Source organism: Aotus nancymaae, unplaced genomic scaffold (assembly GCF_030222135.1).
Source record: "Aotus nancymaae isolate 86718 unplaced genomic scaffold, 86718_ANA_hifiasm-v0.15.2.pri h1tg000002l, whole genome shotgun sequence".
Lineage (NCBI taxonomy): Eukaryota > Metazoa > Chordata > Mammalia > Primates > Aotidae > Aotus > Aotus nancymaae.
Genome location: NW_026988413.1, coordinates 22491474 through 22512357, shown reverse-complemented (window position 1 = coordinate 22512357; position 20884 = coordinate 22491474). Strand labels below are relative to the sequence as shown.

General features: G+C 40.0%; 1 protein-coding gene across 3 annotated transcripts in view; it reads left to right on the top strand.

The window, feature by feature from the left end:
* Positions 1 to 1057: 1057 nt before the first annotated feature.
* The window catches only part of BPGM (bisphosphoglycerate mutase), a 32455-nt gene continuing 12628 nt past the window's right edge, over positions 1058 to 20884 (top strand). The window contains exons 1-2 of one of the 3 annotated variants that reach the window (XM_012465759.2): positions 1058 to 1163; positions 15825 to 16486. In XM_012465759.2, the coding sequence (XP_012321182.1) occupies positions 15886 to 16486 (601 nt within the window). In that variant the 5' untranslated portion in view covers positions 1058 to 1163; positions 15825 to 15885. Of the gene's footprint in view, positions 1164 to 1616; positions 1717 to 15039; positions 15152 to 15824; positions 16487 to 20884 lie in introns of those variants that run through there. The other 2 variants (XM_012465760.2, XM_012465758.2) reach the window with 2 other exon arrangements.

Genomic DNA, 20884 nt, shown 5'->3' with positions numbered 1-20884 from the left:
CTGAGTGTGTCACAGAGTTTCAAATGTGGAAAGATTATCTTTTCAAATATATGTATAATTATTTTGAGGACTTGCTTGCCTGTCGCAAACCTACTGGACTTGTTATGAGGATGAAACAGGAAAAACTCACAGGAGGGCACGAAACATTACATAGGACAGTTTCTAAGTTGAGAAGGGAATCTCCCACCTGGTCCAGCAAACATACTATTCCTTATCTTTCCCGCCCACCCACAAGTTCTAACACATATGCTTCAAAACCCTGTGTGGTGGTTCAAGCCTGCTTAGAAGCTTATAAGTCTTCGTGCCAGGTTTCGGGTGTTTTCATAGATTTCTCTTGTTCAGTCATTGTCGCCTCCAAATTTGTCATTCTCTCTCATTCCACTCCAGCCTCCCTTCCTCTGTGCAATAAGCTTTTAGGGCATTCCACTCAACGCTTTTCTTCCCCACCTAAAATTCCCCACTGTCAGCAAACTGCCTAAGGGGAGTCCCTATAAAAGGGGTAAGAGAAAGCAAGGATGCGTTACTGCCTATAAATTGGGCACTTTAAAGGCATTTGTTTTAATCATGACTTAAGACTTTCAACCACGAGTATTTGTGCGAAGGCAGCTTCTTCTGGGAGGCTAGCCCGGCTTCGTCCTCAGGTTTCAATCCCTAAATTTCCCATGAGTAAAAGAAACATCACCTCATCTCTTCCAAGAGTCCGCTGACGCCTCTCTTCACCCGCAGGTGTTTCTCTTAAGACGTGAAAGCTTTCTAGAACCTCAAACCGCTAAGACGCTCCCCAGACCCCAGGTTTTACTCTGGCCCCAGCAACGCTCCGGGATTTGTTTTTCTACTTCCCTAGGCCCAAGCCCGCCCGTTGGCGTCAAAGCCAACTTTTTACTGGTTCAGGTACGTGCTCGTCTCTGCAGCTAACCAATCAGAACCCCATTTCTTACCCCTGGGATTTGGTAAACGGAAGAGACCTCTCCGGTCCTGGGAGTAGGCGGGACTGTGGGTGAGTGACAGTTCGACGTTCCAATAGGCAGAGCCCTAGGACCTGCCCCCGTCTGGCTCAGGGGCTAGAAAAGAGCGTTGATGCCGGAGGCCGCGATGAGTCCTAGGAGGCGCTGGCTCCTCGGCGGCACGGAGGAGCGGCTGCTGCTGCTGGTGCCTCTTTGCAGGTGAGTGATTTTGTTTTAGTTTGCGAACGCTTCCATTTTTTAGTGATGCGATGTTTTATTTTTGGGTGCGGGGAAGGTCAGTTTCTTTACTTACCCCGATTTAGTCGTTGGTGGGAGTCTGGTGCCCACTCCACCCCTCAAGCTGCGACCCTCACATATCGCCCCGGTCCCCTCTCCCTTGTCCCTCCCTTTCTCAGAATGAGCCTCTCAGGCAGTCACAGTTCTATCAGCTGAGAGGAAGATCCCGCCTTGGTCGTGCTGTCCTTATGGCAAGAATAAATAGAAGTTGGTAGGAAGATAAAACTCCTCTCTCCTGGACGTCTGAGGCACTGTGTGGCAGACTCTCCAATAGTAAGATCCCCTGGAAGGAAGCGGGCGATGCCGCTGTCTTTAGGGCTCTGGCAGACCTGGCCCTATCATTTTGTGTAGTAGACAGAAAAACTCGAATGGCGTGAAAAGAGAAGGAGGTGAATAAGCATATATGCAGTGCTTTCATGAACCACTGTTATCCGGAGCCAAATCTTAAGTTCTTAGAACCACTAGAAATAAAAACGTAAGTGTATTTTCTTCTTTTCTAAGGGACAGGGGCTGGTATTACACTAGACAAGGTCAATGAAATGCATAATTGCAGTTAAGTTCACAGTTAAGCTTTGAAGGATAGTTGGTTGTTAGCTAACTTATTATTATAACGCCCATTCCCCTACTGCCTCCCTTCCAAATTACGGAAGATCTTTAGCTTGTAAGTGGTACTAGAATGTTAGCTGACTAAATGCAGACTCTTTCCAAGGTGGGAAAAAATCAAAAGTTAAATTTCACCTGTAAAGTTTTTAATAGTGAAAGCAGAACTCATGTTAATGTGTCTCTTATTTCTTTTTTTGAGACGGAGTCTTGCTCTGTCGCCCAGGCTGGAGTGACTGCAATGGTTCGATCTTGTCTCACTGCAACCTCCGCCTCCCGGGTTCAAGCTATTCTCCTGCCTCAGCCTCCCAAGTAGTTGGGATTACAAGCATAGGCCACCACCTTGTAACTTCCATTCCCCTGCTACTTCCCTTCCAAATTACAGAAGATTTTTAGCTTGTGAGTGGTACTAGAATGTTAGCTGACTAAATGCAGACTCTTTCAAAGGAGAGGAAAATCAAAAGCTAAATTCACCTGTACGTAGTAAAGTTTTTTATAGTGAATGCAGAACTCATGTCAATTTATCTCTTATTTTTTTATTTTTATTTTTTTGAGACGGAGTCTCGCTCTGTTGCCCAGGCTGGAGTGACTGCAGTGGCTCCATCTTGGCTCCCTGCAACATCTGCCTCCCGGGTTCAAGCGATTCTCCTGCCTCAGCCTCCCAAGTAGCTGGGATTACAAGCATAGGCCACCACGCCCAGTTATTTTTTGTATTTTTAGTAGAGACAGGGTTTCACCATGTTGGCCACGCTGGTCTCGAACTCCCGACCTCAGGTGATCTGCCTGCCTTGGCCTCCCAAAGTGCTGGGATTACAGGTGTGAGCCACTGTGCCTGGCCTTGCCCTTTATTTTAAAACTACCTCCCATGAGTCCAGGGAATAGCTCTTTCTTAACCATCTTTGTATTCCAGTAGCACCTCATATACCTTAGATGCTCCCCAGTTGGTGGTGGACTTTAGAGAAGCATAATTCAAACAATGTCATAGTGGAAGGAGCTCTGAGTTAGAAGTCAAGAACCTTGGCTTTAGTCCTGAAGCTGTTACTATTTGTGATATTAAACAAATCCTTTCAACTGTGACTCTTAATTTTTGCATTTTTTTTTTTTTTTTTTTGAGACAGGGTCTCACTCTGTTGCCCAGACTTTAGTGCAGTGGTGTGATCTCTGCTCACTGCAACCTCCGCTTCTGCCTCCTGGGCTCAAGCAATCCTCCTACCTCAACTTTTGCATCTTTAGAAAGCAGATGTTGCATTAAATTATATCTGAGGTATAAACTCTGTATTAAAAGTCTGTTTTAAAGTAAAAATGATTAGTATGTAAGCAGAATCTCATTGCAGTAAATTCGGTATCATCCATTAGCAAGTAAAAGTTCCCAGCTTCAAGGATACATTCTTGTTTTTTAATTTTTAATTTTTGTGAGTACATAGTAGGTGTATATATTTACGGGTTACATGAGATATTTCGGCATAGGCATGCAATGCATAATCACATCAGAGTAAATAGGGTAGCTGTCACCTTAAGCACTTATCCTTTGTGTTTCAGACAATCCAATTATACTCTTAGTCATTTTAAATGTATAATTAAGTTATTTTTTACTATAGTCACCCTGTTGTGCTAGCAAATACTAGGTCTTATTTATCTTCCTATTTTTGTACCCATAACAAGGATATATTCTTTTGTGTTCATATTTAAACCAAACCAGATTATTGTAGAAAATTTGGAGCATACAGAAGTATGATGTGGCAGAAAATGTCACTTTTAATCCCGTCACTCAGAAGCAACCACTGTTAGTGTTTGGGTAGAGCTTTTAGTCTTTCTTCCTCTTTTGCCTTCTGTAGTTGGTTGAGATTAAGAGATACATTTTAAGTAATGACTGATGCATCTAAATTCACCTGAACCTTCATCTTTGTGTGTCTGCTGCCTGGAGGACAGAGGTCACAAAAATGTTTGAACCAAATGGTTTCTTGAAACATCCTTGGTATGAAATCTGATACGAAAGATGTTTATATGGGTGGCAAGACAAAAGAGGACAAAAAGTATTACTTAATAACAAAACTCTTTTGCTGAAACTTGGCCACAAATATGGGGAAAACATACTTTATAAAATATAAATCAAATGTTAACCATTTCACTAAAGCATTTGGATTGCAGAATATTCGTACTTGGTGAGCTTCTAAGACTGTATCTTCCCATCACCTTCTTCCATCCTCCTTCCACCACTAATTAAGCATCTCTTCTCTAACTCCTCCCTTTGCTTTACTTTATTCCCAGCTTTTACTTTTACTCCTATCATCGGCAAAGTAGGATTGCTTTGACCGGCCTGAGATCTGTGCCATTATTTATGAGTTAGTCAAAGTGTGCTCCATTCTGCCTCTGACTTTTTGGTAGAGTGCTTCACCTTAATCTCATTTCATCTTCCTAATAGCCCCCCCGAGAACATTCATTTCATTATCCTTATCTTTATAGATATGGAACCTGAGGTGCAAAGAATTTAAATAACTTTTTTGAGATCACATTATCAGTAAGTAGCAAAGCTAGGCTCATATCTAGGTTATTTTACTTTAGACTTTTGGGATTTGGTGAAGCTACTACCCAGGGGAAGACAATGACCAGAGACAGGAAGGAGGGGTCATGAGGGAGTGTTGTGGACAACTCTGATGCCTTGCAGGCTGGAAATGCAGCATGCCCTGAGCAAATGCACATCTCATTACACATGTATATCTCTTCCCTGTGAGTAGGGGTTCTACCTGGTATGGTTTGTTATTCTTGTAACATGCAATCAGTAGGAAATATTAGTAGATGTCAGATTGGTGAATGAGAGGGTTTTAGTGTCTGGAAAACACCTGTGCGTGGTAACATTTGCTCCTGGTAAAAAGATGTTCTTGTAATTGCAAGTACAGATGAAAAAGTTTCTACAATGCTTTAGGAAAAGTAATAGATCATGGAACATTTTAGGTGCAGTTGTGTTTGAACTTCTAATATTGAACTCAATTTGGGAGAAGACATAGTTTGTTAAGACATTAAAAGCCATGAGAAACTGAGTCCCAGATTTCATTTCCCTTGAGAACTGTTCTTTTTAATTTGTTAGAGACATGGTTCTTTTTCTCTGTCCTCAAATAATAGTCAATAGATGGGCTCATCTTCTATGAAGTTTGATTCCTAATGCAGTGGAATTGCATTAAAAGTTGCTCAAAGCCATACTGTAAGGATTTGGTACAAGGAAAATGTCATCTGAGTGTCTAGGGTAGCAATTGACTATTAAATATATTTAAATGTGAGCTTTGAATCTAAGTGATTTTGGTTCTATTTATCTTACTATATATTACTTCAACATTACATTACTGATCAAATTTCTTGCTCAAATTTTGGAAATACAAGAAAAACTAAGTTTTAATGTTGGACTTTACCCTGTAGTTTGCCCTACTTGTTCATAAGTTGTACCACTAGGGTCTTAGGCATTATTAATTTTCAAACACTTGAGGAAGGGAGGAAGCAAAGTCTCAGGAGTGTTAGTTTGGAAGGCAAGATGAGCCTCAGTTTTGGGAGTACTTATAACAGAAGAGCCTCAGTTATGGGAGAAATATGATGTGAAATTATATTTCACATAATTTCATATGTGGAATTATATAGTTTAATGAAGAGCAGGAGTAGGAAGTAGCAGGAAGATGATCCTGCTACATTTGTTGAAAGTACTTAGGGATCTCAAAAATATTAGAGGAGTAATCTTAGTAAATGCTGTGCCTTGTAAGTCCATCATTCCTCTGCTCTTTCTGTCTTTCCAAAAGAATGCTAATCTTGAATCATAATTTTGCATTTCAATTTTATGGTAGCATTTATGGAAAGAATATTATTTGCTTTATAGCTAACTTAGATGGAATTTCTAGACATTTATAGTGAAAGGTCTTTGAAAGTTATAAGTCACCTGCAAAGTGTGTTCTTTGAATCATTGATTTGTTTATTGTCAGGGCAATTACATAGCACCTACTCCTGAGCAAGTGTACATTCACCTGAAGTGTGAGACACTATGGGATAATTTATGAAGGTGTCTAATGGGGTAAAGTATGTCAAAATGACAGATGACATTTTTGAAGGAGATTAACAGGATGAACATTTTTGAAGGAGATTAACAGGATGAATTCTATAGTTTTCCCCTATCTTGAACCCATTCCTAAATAATTCAGTTAAGCAAAAGTCAAGTACTCAGACTGATTTAAGTGTACACAGTATTGTCTTCTATGAGGGATAAAAACAATTATGAATGGAATTTCATTACTCAAGGTACTTGCTGTTCTGACCAAGAATAAAATCTAGTGATTTCCTAATGTTGTGATTATTTAATGACAGGATGCTTAGTTAAAGGTTAAAAATGCTGATATTGCTGGGTGTGGTGGCATGTGCCTGTAGTCCCAGCTACTTGGGAGGCTGAGGCTGGAGGATTACTTGAGTCCAGGAGTTCTTGGCTATAGTGCGCTATGCTGATCAGGTGTCCGTAGTAAGTTTGACATCAATATGGTGACCTCCCAGGAACGGGGGACCACCAGGTTGCCTAAGGAGGAGCGAACCGGCCTAGGTCAGAAATGGAGCAGCTCAAAAGTCCCGTGCTGATCAGTAGTGGGATCGTGCCTGTGAATAGCCACTGCACTCCAGGCTGGGCAACATAGCGAGACCCTGTCTCTAAAAAAAAAAAAAAAATGCTGATGTCATTAGTAGTTCTGAGTGTGGGATCCGGCCAGGTCAATATCAACATATTGAGGCCTTTTGGCTACTACCTTTTTTTAAAATTTTGCATTTTAAATTATGGATACATAATAGTTGTATATATTAATGGGTATATGTGATATTTTGATACAGGTATACAATATGTAATGATCAAATCAGGGTAATTGAGGTATCTATTAACTCATGGATTTATCTATTTTTTGTGTTAGGAACATTCTAATTCCATTATTTTAGTTATTTTAAAAATTAAATTATTAACTATTATCACCCTATTGTGCTACTGAATACTAGATCTTATTCATTCTAACTATAGTTTTGTACCTGTTAACCATCCTCATTTTAACCCCACCTCTCTGCTCCTGTTAACCTTCCCTGCCTCTGGCAACCATAATTCTACTATCTTCACACATTAAATTTTCAAAATTTTTAGTTCCCACTTGTGAGTGAAAACATGTGAAATTTGTTTTTCCATGTCTGGCTTATTTCACCTAACCTTACGCCCTCCAGTTCAATTCATGTTGTTCAATCCATATTGTTTTGAATGACAACAGGATTTCATTCTTTTTCTGGCTGAATGATATTCCACTGTATATATGTACCAAATTTTCTTTATCCATTCCTCTGTTGATGGGCACTTAGGTTGCTTCCATATCTTTGCTATTGTGAATAGTGCTGCAATAAACATGGCATGCAGATTATCTCTTCAGTATACTTACTTTCTTTCTTTTGGATGTATACCCAGCTGTGGGCTTGCTGGATATTATGTCTACTATCTGTTTTTGAACAGCCCACAAACTATACATAGGTTTTAAATGTAAAATGGTTGAAATGAATTAATATTTCAAGTGCATGAAAATTATATGAAATTCTAATTTCAGTGTCCACACATAAAGTTTTATTAAAACAGATTTATTCATTTATGTATTGAGTATGGTGGCTTTCAGCTGCAATGGCAGAATTATACAATTGTACATAATTATGGCAGAGACCGATATAGCCCAGAAAGCCTAAAAAATTTGCCATTTGGTCCTTTACAGAAAAAGTTGCTAACATGTGAGCTAAGCAACAGTATCTTTCACATTTATGTCCTTCATCTCACCTAAACAGCCATTGTTCTGGTCCAGGTCTTTATTCTATGTTACCAGAATTATTGCAAAAACCCCTCAGCTAGTGTTCATACTCCTGGGTTTTCCTGTGTATCTGTGTGTATGTTAAGTGCTGCCTGATCCTGCTAAAATGCATGCTATTAAAACTTTTAATGATGTCCCAATATGTATAGAAAAACCTACATGCTTTGGCACAGACCTATTTTGGGTCACTATTTGGTCTTATCTTTCTAGGCTAGTCTACTCCTACTTCTTTGTTATACCCTATACTTAGAATGGCCATATAATTTTCCAAATGGGACACTCAAGTGTGAAAGTGGCCCTGGTAGTAATTATGTTGGGGAAACAGGCCTAAGGCAATATTGTTCTGTAATAATGATGCATGTGCATCTTTCTCCTAACTACCCTCTCTGTTCTGACCTTGCCAAAAGAATGCTAATCTTGAGCCATAACTTCAATTTTATGGTGGCATTTATGAAAAGAATATTTTTTGCCTATTAGGCAAATCACACTATATTGTCACTCTGGCTATACTCCAAGCAGTTTGAATAGGCTCACCATTTTCCATATACACCTGTTTCTTTGCTTTCACGCACTATTCCCCTAGGTTGGAATTCCTTTACATTTTTCTGTAAATCTGAACCTTACCTTTCCAAATCTAGCTTAAATAGTATTGTGTCCACAAAGCATTACTCAGAAATAATCTCTTCCTTCCCACCTCCCTTTTACGAATGAAGTGCTTTCTTGTGGTGTGAATTACTTTGAGCCTTAGACACACACACTCTCTCTCTCTCTCTCTCTCTTTCTCTCTCTCTCTCTCTCTGAAGACATAATTCTTGTTGGATTACATATTTCTCATAGGCCTAGCATTAGGCCATGCTTAAATAGGATCTTCAAAATGTTTGAAGAATGAATTCATTGATCAGGCTGGGGAGACTCAGTATTGGGGGCTTTCGACTTATGAGTCATCCATTTTAATATGATTAAAGCAGTGAGAAAAGAGTTTCCAAGAACTGAAGACTGAGCCTTAGGTTTCAATGTGACAGTGTAGCAAAATGATTCAGGGCGTAGATACAGACTTTTTAAGACTAAATTCCAGCTCTGCCATTTACAACCTCTGTTATCTTGGGCAAGTTAACCTCTCCTCCTGTTTCTTCATCTGTAAAATGGGAGTAATCATAGTACCCACTCAATGGAATGGTGGTTAAGGATTCAAACAGCGCCAAGTAACATTGAAGTAATATTCATAGGTAAGCACTCTGTGAATGTTGGCTACAATGACTAATATAATCATCTTCATGGTACTCTTATGGGTGGGTAAGAAAATGCAGAGACCCAAGACCAAGATGTATCCGTGGAAGAGCTGGAGGAAATGCTGCACCAAAATCTTAGTGGGTTTTTTTTTCTTGATGGAAGTAGTCTATTTTAGAGAAGTCCTGAGAGAAGATGATCTCTAATCTGCAGTCTTTTGAAAAACTATTTCAGTAGAGTGGGCAAGGCACAAGTTAGGTGTCAGGAAACTAAAAAAGGAATGGCTAGAAGGACAAATGGACAAGAGGAAGGGGAGGGAGGAGAAGATACAGAGTTGTGTAAAAGATGTTTGCTTAGTAAACTTTTTCTTCAAGCCAGATTACACTTTAAAAAGGAAGACACCCTGGGGATAATTTAATAACCTGCATGCTCTTTTTTTGACATGAAGTAAATTATTGATTAAAATCAGTACTTAATTTAAGTGCCAGGAACTTTTGCTATGGGATAAATGAGAAACCACATCAGGTTGGTGAGGTTTTATGAAAAACAAAACAAAACAAAAATAAAACTTGAGGTTGAAAAGGAATGGTTTTTAATTTGGGATAGGGAATATATATTCTTATATTCCTCTTTATAAGTTGGGGCAACTATTGCCTGGCTTACTTTGCACCTTGAGGTTTTTCTCAAGAGTAGCAATAAGCTGAGCCCTCCTTCATGCTCACCTTGTTCACTTGCATTTTATGAAATGGCTGGCTGGGTTTGAAGGACAAGTTGGGACCGGAGATGCCCCTGTGAAGTGAAGCCAAGTGAGCCAAGGTCCTCAAACCACGACTCTATTATCTCCAGTGGTGAGGAAGAAAGAACACAGGGGTTGGAGGCAGAAGACCAGGGTTGCAGTTCCAGTTTACCATTTACTGGCCATATGTTTTTGAATAAGTCAATCGGAATCTCCATTTTTTTCTGTGGCAATTATGGCCATCCATGAACATACTAAATTTACAGTATGAAAATACAAGGTACAAAACTATAATGGATAATTATTCTTGGCTCCTGTTTTGACGTAAATGCGCTGGAATTCTTAAAGCTTCCTAACATCTTGGCCCTGCCAACTGACTGTTTTTACTGTGGCAGTTACCACTAAAACTCTCAAGCCTTAGTCTCATGAGCAAAATCCAGTCATTTCTGTCTGATTTTGATTCAGTCAGCACACCTACTGAATGCCTCATATGTGCCAAATGATGTGCTAGGTTCTAGAGATACAGCTGTAAGACCTACCTTGATGCAGCTGACACTCTTACAGGGCACGTAGCCATTGAACAGGTAATATATCTCAAGGGATCCATCACAAGTGCACCAAATGTGGTTAAGTGGGATGCTACAAGAGTAGGTCAGCAGGCCTGACCTACTTCCTAGTGGGTGAAGAGGAAGGGAGAGAAGTCTGTCTAAAACAGATGTTCTCAAAACATGGTCCTTGGACCAGCCATGTCACCATCACCTGAGGACCTACTAGAAATGTGTATTCATAGTCCCACCCCAGACCTACTAAATCAAGCTCTGGAAGTGGGGCCAAGCAATCTGTTTAATGGGATTTTGATGCACATTAAGGTTTAAGAACCACTGGCCTAGAGGAAATAACATTTAAGCTGAGCTCTAAAGCTGCACGATCTAATATTGTAGCCACTGGTCACATGTGGCTATAGAGCACTTGAAGTGTGGCTGGATCACATTGAGATGTGCTTTCATTATAAAATACACACCAGATTCCAAAGACCTACTATGAAAGAAAGAATGTAAACTGACTTATTAATATTTTTTTATGGATCATGTGTTAGAATTGTATTAGTCCGTTCTTTTGCTGCTAATAAAGACATATCTGAGACTGGGTAATTTGTAAAGGAAAGAGGTTTAATTGACTCACAGTTCCACATGGCTAGAGAGGCCTCAGGACACTTACAATCATGGTGGAAGGGGAAGAAAACATGTCCTTCTTCACATGGTGACAGCAAGGAGAAGTATAAGCGAAGTAGGGCCAAGCCCTTTATAAAACCATCAGATCTCATGAGAACTCACTATCACGAGAACAGTATGAGAGTAACTGCCCCCATGAATCAGTTACCTCCCACTGGGTCCTTCCCATGACACATGGGGATTATGGGAACTATAATTCAAGATGAGATTTAGTTGTCGACACAAAGCAAATTATATCATTCCACCCTGGCCCCTCATAAATCTCATTTCCTTACATTTCAAAACATAATCATGTCCTTTCCAACATTCCCCCAAAGTCTTAGCTCCTTCCAGCATTAACCCAAAAGTCCAAGTCCAAAGTCTCATCTGAGACAAGGCAAGCTCCTTCTGCCTGTGAGCCTGGAAAATTGAAAGCAAGTTAGTTATTTCCTAGATACAGTGGGGGTACAGGCATTGGGTAATACACCTGTTCCAAATGGGAGAAATTGGCCAAAACAAAGGGGATATAGCAGGCCCCATGCGGGCAGTCATTAGACCTTAAAGTTCTAAAATGATCTCCTTTGACTCCAAGTCTGAATGACAGTTTTTGGACCTATAGGATTAAATAAAATATTACAGTTTATTCTACCTATTTCTTTTTACTTTTCCATGTGGCTTGTAGAAAATTTAAAACTCCATTGTGACTTGCGTTAAATCTTGATTGGATACAACTATCTAAAGGATGACTAAAGCTTAACCTAAAGCAGGGTGGGACTGAAGTGGCAATGGAGAGAAGAGATGAAGGGTGAGTGTGCTGCATGGGGTACAGTGTGTGCAAAACTACTGGGCAAGAAAGAACCTGACATGCTCAAGGAAATAAAACCAAAGCCTTGCAGGTCACATTAAGGATTCTGAACATTTTCCTAAGACCAATAGGAAGAATTGAGGGTTGAAAATAAAATACTCAATTTTCAGGGAGTTCAATTATTAGTTTGCAGTTAATAAATGAGGGTAAGAGAACTTCAACTGAATGTAGCAAGACTTTCAACATTGAAGCTCCCCAACTCCGCAGGATGGTAGGGGAGGGGAGGGGCTGTTTGGTCAGCAGAGGAAGCAGGATGCTGCCCATCACCTGACCCAAACCCTAGTGTATGAGGCATGAGCAGCCCCCACTAGAGAGAGAAGCAGTGTCACCTGGGAAGAGGTAGTTTTCAGTTCAGTTCTTTTTCAGCTCAGTTGATGCTCAAAGCGGAGTGGGAATTTGAGGACAGAGCTAGGAACTCAGCAGGACACCAGCAAATGGTTTGGTGAGGGAGGGCTATGAAGGTGGTCAGGGAGAAGGAAGCCCAGAGCATTATGGGGATTAGTGGGTCTATCCTTTGAAAGGCTGTGTTGGACAATAATAGAGGAAAGCTGGTTAAGTGGCCTGGATGCTTCGGTTCTGACCATCTCCTGGGGTATGGTGGCTGCCCCATTTATCTGTGGCCTAGAGGAGGTTTCTGTTTAAGTCTGTGGTCATAAGCTAGCCGCTGTGATCTAGACTGCAGAAGAAATTTTTTGTTTCACTCACATTTTACATATGTATATTAGTTGCTAATATTTAAATCAGATATCAGATAAAAATACACGTTTTCTTTTTTTTAATTGGAAGATCTAGAAACCCCAGTTGCTCAGTATCACAGGGCAGAGGGCTGGAGCTAAGTAGTGAGTACTCCTTTTATTATTTATATGAATTTTTGGAGCTTTTGAAATGATTGTTTTAGCTTTTTTTTAAAAAGACATTTATTTACTCAAAAGTTCTCTATGGTCTGACTCTAGGTCTTGAATTTTCCCTAGTCTTTGCTGTCAGCAATCCCATCTTCTTTTTGTTTTTCAGAAAAGTTCTAAGAATGATGGTTTTGGCTCAATGAGATGAGGTTATAAGAAAATTTTTACTGTTTACACAAGAGTTGCCTCAGTCCGAGAAGCATTCATGTTCCTTGCAGTTTACTGTTCCCCTTACTCCCCATAGCCCAGCTGTACTCTGCTTCACACAGCTGCCTGGCCATGGTAGGCATCTGAGTTTGCAATCCATGCATTCAACTTTAAATCACACTGGCTACAGCATTGTGTGTTTCTTGGTAAACCCTGGGTAAATCAGCTCCAGTGGATGTTGATTGAAGTTTTCAGGTTTGCAAACTAATCCTCAGCAGCTTCTTCATAAATATCTAGCAGTTAGTTAGTGGGAAAAGTCTGTTGATAGTACCAGGGAGGAGAGAGGAAAGTGACCTTTTGTTTTTCTGAGATAGACATACTAGTTTGGTACTTTATCATCTATTCACCTGTGTGAGTGTATTCCTGTGCGTCAGAGTAAGGGAAGGATATGTATTTGCGTAGTTTTTGTGAACAGTACTATTCCTCTGTTCTGGCGCGCGCGCGCGTGTGTGTGTGTGTGTGTGTGTATTTTTTTCAGTAAAAAGAAAACAGAGTTTTTTTTTTTTTTTTTTTTTTAATGCAGCAAGCAAATATAGGACAGTAAGGTACCACAAAGCTTGGTGGTGGGTGCCTGAGTGTCCATATTGCTATTGCTACATTTTTTTGTCCCCTTGACATAGTTTATAATCAAAAGATGGTGGAAAGGTACTTCTGGCTACAAAATTTGTCCAACCATACCCTTCTTTAGCTGAAGAGAGAACAGCTTCATTAGCTTATGGAGGCTTCTCACTTGACAAGATAAACTAAGTGAAAGTAGAGGAACAGTTGATAGCTTCTTTTTTCTCCATCTTCCTTCTCCACTACCACTGATAAAACATAACAATAAATGGTTACAAAGGGCGGATACAGTTTTTGATGGAGCTGAGGCTTCTAAACTACTTGGTGGATTGGGACTTTGTAAAGAAACAATGCAAAAATATCTTCCATTTGCAAATTAACACACTTACACACACCCCTTCATGTGTGTGAATTCATCGCTTGGTCTCTTGCAGGTGAGGGACTCTGAAGCTTGAATTTTGTTAGATTCCTTATTAATCTGCCCCTGGGCATAGGCAGTCGCCTGGAAAAACACTGCTTAGATAACCTTTTGTTCCCTTCTCTGTTCTGCCACTCTGATGCCCCTTCTAGCCTAAGGACAGAGACATTGGGCTCCCTCCCTGGGAATTCTCAGCTCTGTGGGATGCTTTCTCCTGGGTCCTGAGCCCAAGCACTTCTGGTTCCCCGGCATTTCTCTGCTCCACATGCACTGCAGCCTGGTACTTAATAACAAAGGAAAATCATCATCCTAACTGCTGTAGCCTTTCAATTTCAGTCATGCACCACGTAATGATGTTTCAGTCAAGCATGGATCGCAGTGATAGTGGCCCCGTTAGATGGTGATGGAGCATATATAGAAGTCTGATATGTGGCATTTGGCACTGACATTGCAGATCAAGTAGGGAAAATGATTGATATTCAGTAATTGTGCTGGGATACTTGATTTCCCATATGAAAAAAAATACATAAGTAAATATATATATGTCGTCTAGATTTGTGCAAGTACATTTTATGTTGTTTGCATGACAAAATCACCTTATGATGCATTTGCCAGAACATATTCCCTTCATTAAGCAACAAATGACTGTACTTGCAAATCACCTCAATTTGATTTCTTCCCTTAAGTCCTCTGTTTCCCTTCCATTGAAATATAAATCCTTATTTTAAAGACTGTTTTCTCTTAAGAATCTCTAGGATTACTAAAGAAAGGTAGAAACTAGATCTAGATTCCAATTAACTTTGCCATTGATTGTTATTTAACTGTGGGTGACTCACAGTTTAAGTGGGACAGAAAATCTCCAGTTAATGGAAGTTGCCAAGAGTGGCAGAAGACCAGGCTGTGGTGCTTGTATAATCTTTACAACCCAGTGTGCAAAACACTGGAGCAGAGATGGAGAGGCTGGGCATGTAAACCAAGCATGTGTCAGTGCCACAAGGAGAGTGAAGGCAGGCTGAACAGCCATGTCATCAGATTCTCCCGGGACAGAGTAGGCCCAGCAGATCTTCAGTCCAGCAGCTTAACTATAAGGAATTCAGCATAGCCTAAGAGTTGCCCGTCTCCTTTCACTAGAGTCTCCCCCTGCTAAGATGTAGCTGGTGTGTGTAGTATATCTGGAGAGGAGGCGGGGCCTCTTTATCAGTGTAGTTCCTCTCACTCCTACAGACCAGATCTGTTTGTACAGGCAGCATCCCTCAGCTGCTTGCATTTGATAGCTTGTTTTGCATCCGGATTTATTCCTGCTGAAAACTCTGTCTTGAGGCAGGTGCGAGATTATTTAGGTGCGTACCATATTTGTTGTTAATGTCTCTTTAAATCATTTTAATACTGTTTGAATATTGAACCAATATGTTTTATATATCTTAGATTTTCTTGTGTGTGACGTAGTCTGTGGCATTGAAGAGCTAGTTGTCACCAGCCAGTGATACATACCAGATACATACAGTGCTGCATCGAAATAACATGTTTAATAACTTCTATAATAAGAATGTGAGACTGGTAAATACTTCTTTTTCCACCACAGGAAAACAAAGTGAAAAGGATGCCTTCAGTGTAGAGTCAGCTGCTGGGAGGCTGGGAATTCCCAGCTACTAGTCATTCTTTCAGATGTCTGTAACTCATTCTATTGAATCCTTTCTACTGTAAACATAAATTGCCTTTGTATCTGGCAGAAACACAGCATACCATTAGAATGAAGTGTTTTGTTATTTTATATCACACAATTATCATACTATACAAACATCACAAAAATTAAGTCAACTAGGTTCCCTGTAATGAATTATTAATATCTGTAGAATATGCCTGTATGTGCCCCAGTGTTTCAGTTACCGGACTTCTGACTGTTCAAGGGGATTTCAGTTTCTTGTAGAAATTGGGTGTTGTAAAGCAGTGTTTCTATTCGTAAGTGGTCAGTTGAATGAAGAATATAACTTAGACTTGCTCTTGTCTTTCTAGATGTATTGCTGTCCTTGAATATTAGCCCATTTGAAAACGCCTGGGAAGTTCAGCCATCAGTATGTCCAAGTACAAACTTATTATGTTAAGACATGGAGAGGGTGCTTGGAATAAGGAAAACCGTTTTTGTAGCTGGGTGGATCAGAAACTCAACAGTGACGGACTGGAGGAAGCTCGAAACTGTGGGAAGCAACTCAAAGCATTAAACTTTGAGTTTGATCTTGTGTTCACATCCGTCCTTAATCGGTCCATTCACACAGCCTGGCTGATCCTGGAAGAGCTGGGGCAGGAATGGGTTCCCGTGGAAAGCTCCTGGCGTCTAAATGAACGTCACTATGGGGCCTTGATTGGTCTCAACAGGGAGCAAATGGCTTTGAATCATGGTGAAGAACAAGTGAGGCTCTGGAGAAGAAGCTACAATATAACTCCGCCTCCCATTGAGGAGTCTCATCCTTACTACCATGAAATCTACAACGACCGGAGGTATAAAGTATGTGATGTGCCCTTGGATCAACTGCCACGGTGTGAAAGCTTAAAGGATGTTCTGGAGAGACTCCTTCCCTATTGGAATGAAAGGATTGCTCCTGAAGTATTACGTGGCAAAACCATTCTGATATCTGCTCATGGAAATAGCAGTAGGGCACTCCTGAAACACCTGGAAGGTACCAGCTTTATATACTACTTATTAGACATTGCCAAGTGTGATAGCTGGGCCTTAATCTAGAAATTAAGCTAATGATGCACTATTTACACAATAGACTCTCCTCTATCCCCCTTGGTCACTTCAGACTTATCGTCTTGTTCTATAAATCAGATCTCTTGTGTGTTTTCCATTCCTGTTACCGGAAGCAGCAGTTTTCAGACTTTAGCAAGCATCAGAGTCACCTGGACAGCTTGGTGTACCACAGATTGTGGGTCCCACCCTCAGAGTTTCGGAATCAGTAGGTCTGGGGTGCACCCTGAGAATCTGCATTTCTTAGAAGTTTTAGGTGATGCTGATGCTGATGCTTTGGATTCCACGCTTTGAGAAGCACTGGGCTGAAGGACTGGATGGCTTGTTATAGTGAATGAAAGGAAGCTAGGAAGGGAAGGAATTGTTGAAATGGCCTTGAAAGTAAATTTGAGTTTTTCAAGTCTAGTAAATTATCTAGACTTCAGTTGTGCTCACTTTCTTCCAACTTTAAACAATGATTGCTGTGTTTCCAGACATAGGTTTCCTGGGCAGTTCTTTTGTTTCAGTCCTCTCTTTTCAGAACATGTTTAGTCATTGACTAGAAGCAAGGGGGAAGGAAACTAAAAGGATAGTTGGTTCATTTATTTATTTTGACTCTAAAATTTTGGAGATCGTCAGCAGCCATAATTTTAACTACTTTATGTAGTATTCTACGTGTGTACTAAAACGTACTGTATTGTTACCTTCTTTTTAAGTAACATGAACCAAATGAACTCTTTTTAGGATTGAGGTTCACTAGTTTTGGGCATCAGTGATTGCACCGTGACGCCTTCCGGATTTCTGACTGTTCTGTGGATTTCTCATTTCCCTCTCTGCCTTCACTCATCCCAGATGGTTGTGCTTTTTTACGTGATGTGCTCTGTCTGGTGTTTTCCTGCCTTTCATCACTGTCAGCAGTTAGCTTACGGGTAATACATAAAAGACATTTCTCCACCATTACTTTTCATTCTGCTTTAATTTCCCATAAAAGACTGTGACAAATAAAAAGTAAGTAGAAATACATTATTAGTTAAAAATAAAGTAATATTTAGCATGTGCTTATTTCCCCTAATTTTTTATGACATGACCAAGAACTAAATCATTACTTGTAGAGCTGACATATATTAGTCATGCAGAGACCTAAAAATCTATGGACTTTATTAGATGCTAAAATTTTATTGACTAGACATAGCACTTGATTTGTGTGTGTGTGTGCAGTGCACACGCATGTGTATCTTATTTACTCAACTATATAAAAGGTTCTATTCCTGTTCAGAATAATTAGATCTTTAACGTCATCATTAGTGATATATAACTTCATCATTAATGGACCATAGTATTTTATTGTTTGAAGAAGAGTTGAGGTTCCTACTAGACAACAACAAACTGACATTCAGAATTTCAGAGTTTCTGCCAGAGGTGTGTTCTATTCAACCATGCCAACTCCTTTTTCAGAGCTGGGACTCAGATTCATTGAGGCCAGGCTCCCTTCTCTCAAGAAAATGCCACTGTCTCCTTTAGGAACCTCTTTCTTCACCTTCTTAGCTTTGAAGTCCCCCTTTTAAAAACATTTCCTGCTGTTTGGTACCATTGACTGTTCACCTATCTTCACATTTATTATAGATCTCTTTAAAATGACTCTGCAGCTCAACCACAGCTCACTGTACACATCCCCTCCTGCTAGTGCATTGATGATTTAACTATTTGTTACTGTTCTTTTTTAGGATAATAGGAGGAAAGTTTAACAAACAGTGGTAAAGAAGACTGTTACCATGGTGGGGGCAAAGAGAAAATTACATGTAGAGGTTGTGTTTAGACATAGCAAAGGTTACTTTTCTACATTTGAGGGAGGTTTTGAAACTTAGTAATTAATTAAAATAGTTTAATCAAACTTCTGGAAGTTCCTCAGAAGGGCTAAACATAGAGTTACCATATGATCCAGAATCCCACGCCTACGCATATAGCTGTATTAGTTTCCCAGTGCTGCCATAAGAAAGCATCCCAAACCGGGTGAGTTAAAATAATAGAAACATGTTTTCTGGGGGCTAGAAGTCCCAAATAAGGTGTGAGCAGGTTGTGCTCTCTCTCATGGCTCTAGGAGACAATTCTTCCTTGCCTCGGCTAGCTTCAGTGTTTGTCAGCAATCTTTGCTGTTCCGTGGCTTGCAGAAGCATCACTCCTTGGCATTCTCCTCATGTGTGTGTTTCTTATCCACATTTCCCCTTTTTATAAGGCCATCAGTAATATTAGCCCACCCTCTCCCACCAGTAACCTCCATTTTAACGGGATTATTCTGTTACACACTGTATTTCCAAATAGGGTCACATTCTGAGGTACTGGAGGTTGAGACTTCAGCATATCTTTTTGAGGAGATCACAGTTCAACCCATCACAATGCCCAAGAGGAATGAAAGCACATGTCCACACAACAACTTGTACCTAAACCTGCATAGCAGCATTATTCATAGTAGACAAAAGATAGAAACAACCCAAGTGTTCACCAACTCATGAATATATCAATTAAATGGGGTCTATCTATACAACGGAGTATCATTTGTTAATAAAAGGGAAGGTGATGCTGATATATGCTACCATACGGATGAACTTGAAATAACTCTGTTATGTGAAAGAAGTCAGTCACAAGGGATCACATATAGGATTTCATTTATATGAAATATCTAGAATAGACAAATCTTTAGAAACAGGAAATAGAGTGTTTGTTGCCTAGAGGGTAGGGAAGATGGAAGATTTGCAAGTGATTTGTCAGTTGGTACAGAGTTTCTTGTTGGGGTGATGAAAATGTTCTAAAATTGATTGTAGTGATGGTTGCACAACTCTGAATATGCTAAGAGCCGTTGAATTGTACACTTGAAATGGGTGAATTTTATGTGAATTATATCTCATTAAAGCTGGAAAAATAATCAATGGAATTGAAAGGTGACAGGATTTGTCATTGGCCTAGAAAACAATAGGGAGGGCAAATATATAGAAGTGATAACAAAACTGAAATGTATAGATGTGGAGCTTAGAATACGGGGAAAAATGAAAATGCAGCTTTGACCACTGGGGCAGAAGTGGACTTACAGGGCTTACTGGAAAATAAGCAGGCATTGGTCTTCAGGCTGCTTCCAGCCCTTCATCTAAAGGTCTTTTTTTTTTTTTTTTTCTCAAGTTGGAAGTATGAAACTGAATGACTTTTAGAGATTAATGACCTTTTCTTTTCTTTTGTAGACAGAGTCTCACTCTGTTGCCCAGGCTAGAATACAATGGTTTGATCTTGGCTCACTGCAACCTCTGTCTCCTTGGTTCAAGCCATTCTCATGCCTCAGCCTTCTGAGCAGCTAGGATTATAGGCATACACAACCACACCTGGCGAATTTTTGTAAATTTTTAGTAGAGATGGGGTTTTGCCATGTTTGCTAGGCTGGTCTTGAACTCCTGGCCTCAAGCAATCTACCCACCTCAGCCTCCCAAAGTGCTGGGATTACAGGTGTGAGCCACCCCACGCCTGGCCATTAATGACATTTTAAAGTAGGCTTATATTATAACCCCTATCCCTCTTACCATAAACAGGCTTTATAGAAAATGTTTTTATTTGGGGGATAATTGATGTAAAACAGTGGGGTTGTGCAGAAAGAGGTAAATTGTAGGAAATGACTTGAGTTGGAAGTATGTGAACACAGAAAAAGACATGGGCTGGTAGAGAGGAAGGTATCTATGAGGGAGGTAGAGAATGGAAATGGTGGGGTTGGTGACCAGGGAGGATGGCAGATATTTAGGGGGAAAAATGGCAGAAAAGCCAAAACATGCAGTTAGGATAAGACCATAGCCTGGAAAACAAATGGAGTGAATGTGAGGATCCAGATTTGTCCACAGGAAAATACAAGGGTGGTTTGTAATCTTGACTCTCACCCATCCTGGATATGATGACTTTTGTTCCTTTTTGGCCTATAGTACCCCCTGGTGGTACTCCTGTTAATTCTGATGGAGTTGTTAGATGTTGATATGGTTCCCTACTGTGACTTAATTCCCATACCTAACATGGAAGAAATTATGTCATGTACATGAATAGGCTGGATTGGATTTCAGCATCACTGCATAAATTAGTTATTGTCCCAAATGCCAGTCAGCATTAGTAAAGTTTCTCTTATAGTGTCTATTGAAAAATAAGGTCCCAAGTATTCTATGTCACAACTGGAAGAATTAAGCATGACTTCCTCAAGATCAGCAGAAACAGTATGTGCTATTTTTTTCACATCATTTCTGTTAATTTAGCGAGATTTTAGCCATTTTAAAATTGATCATATTATTTATTCACTCACCAAAATAGGTGTGTTCATCTAATGTTA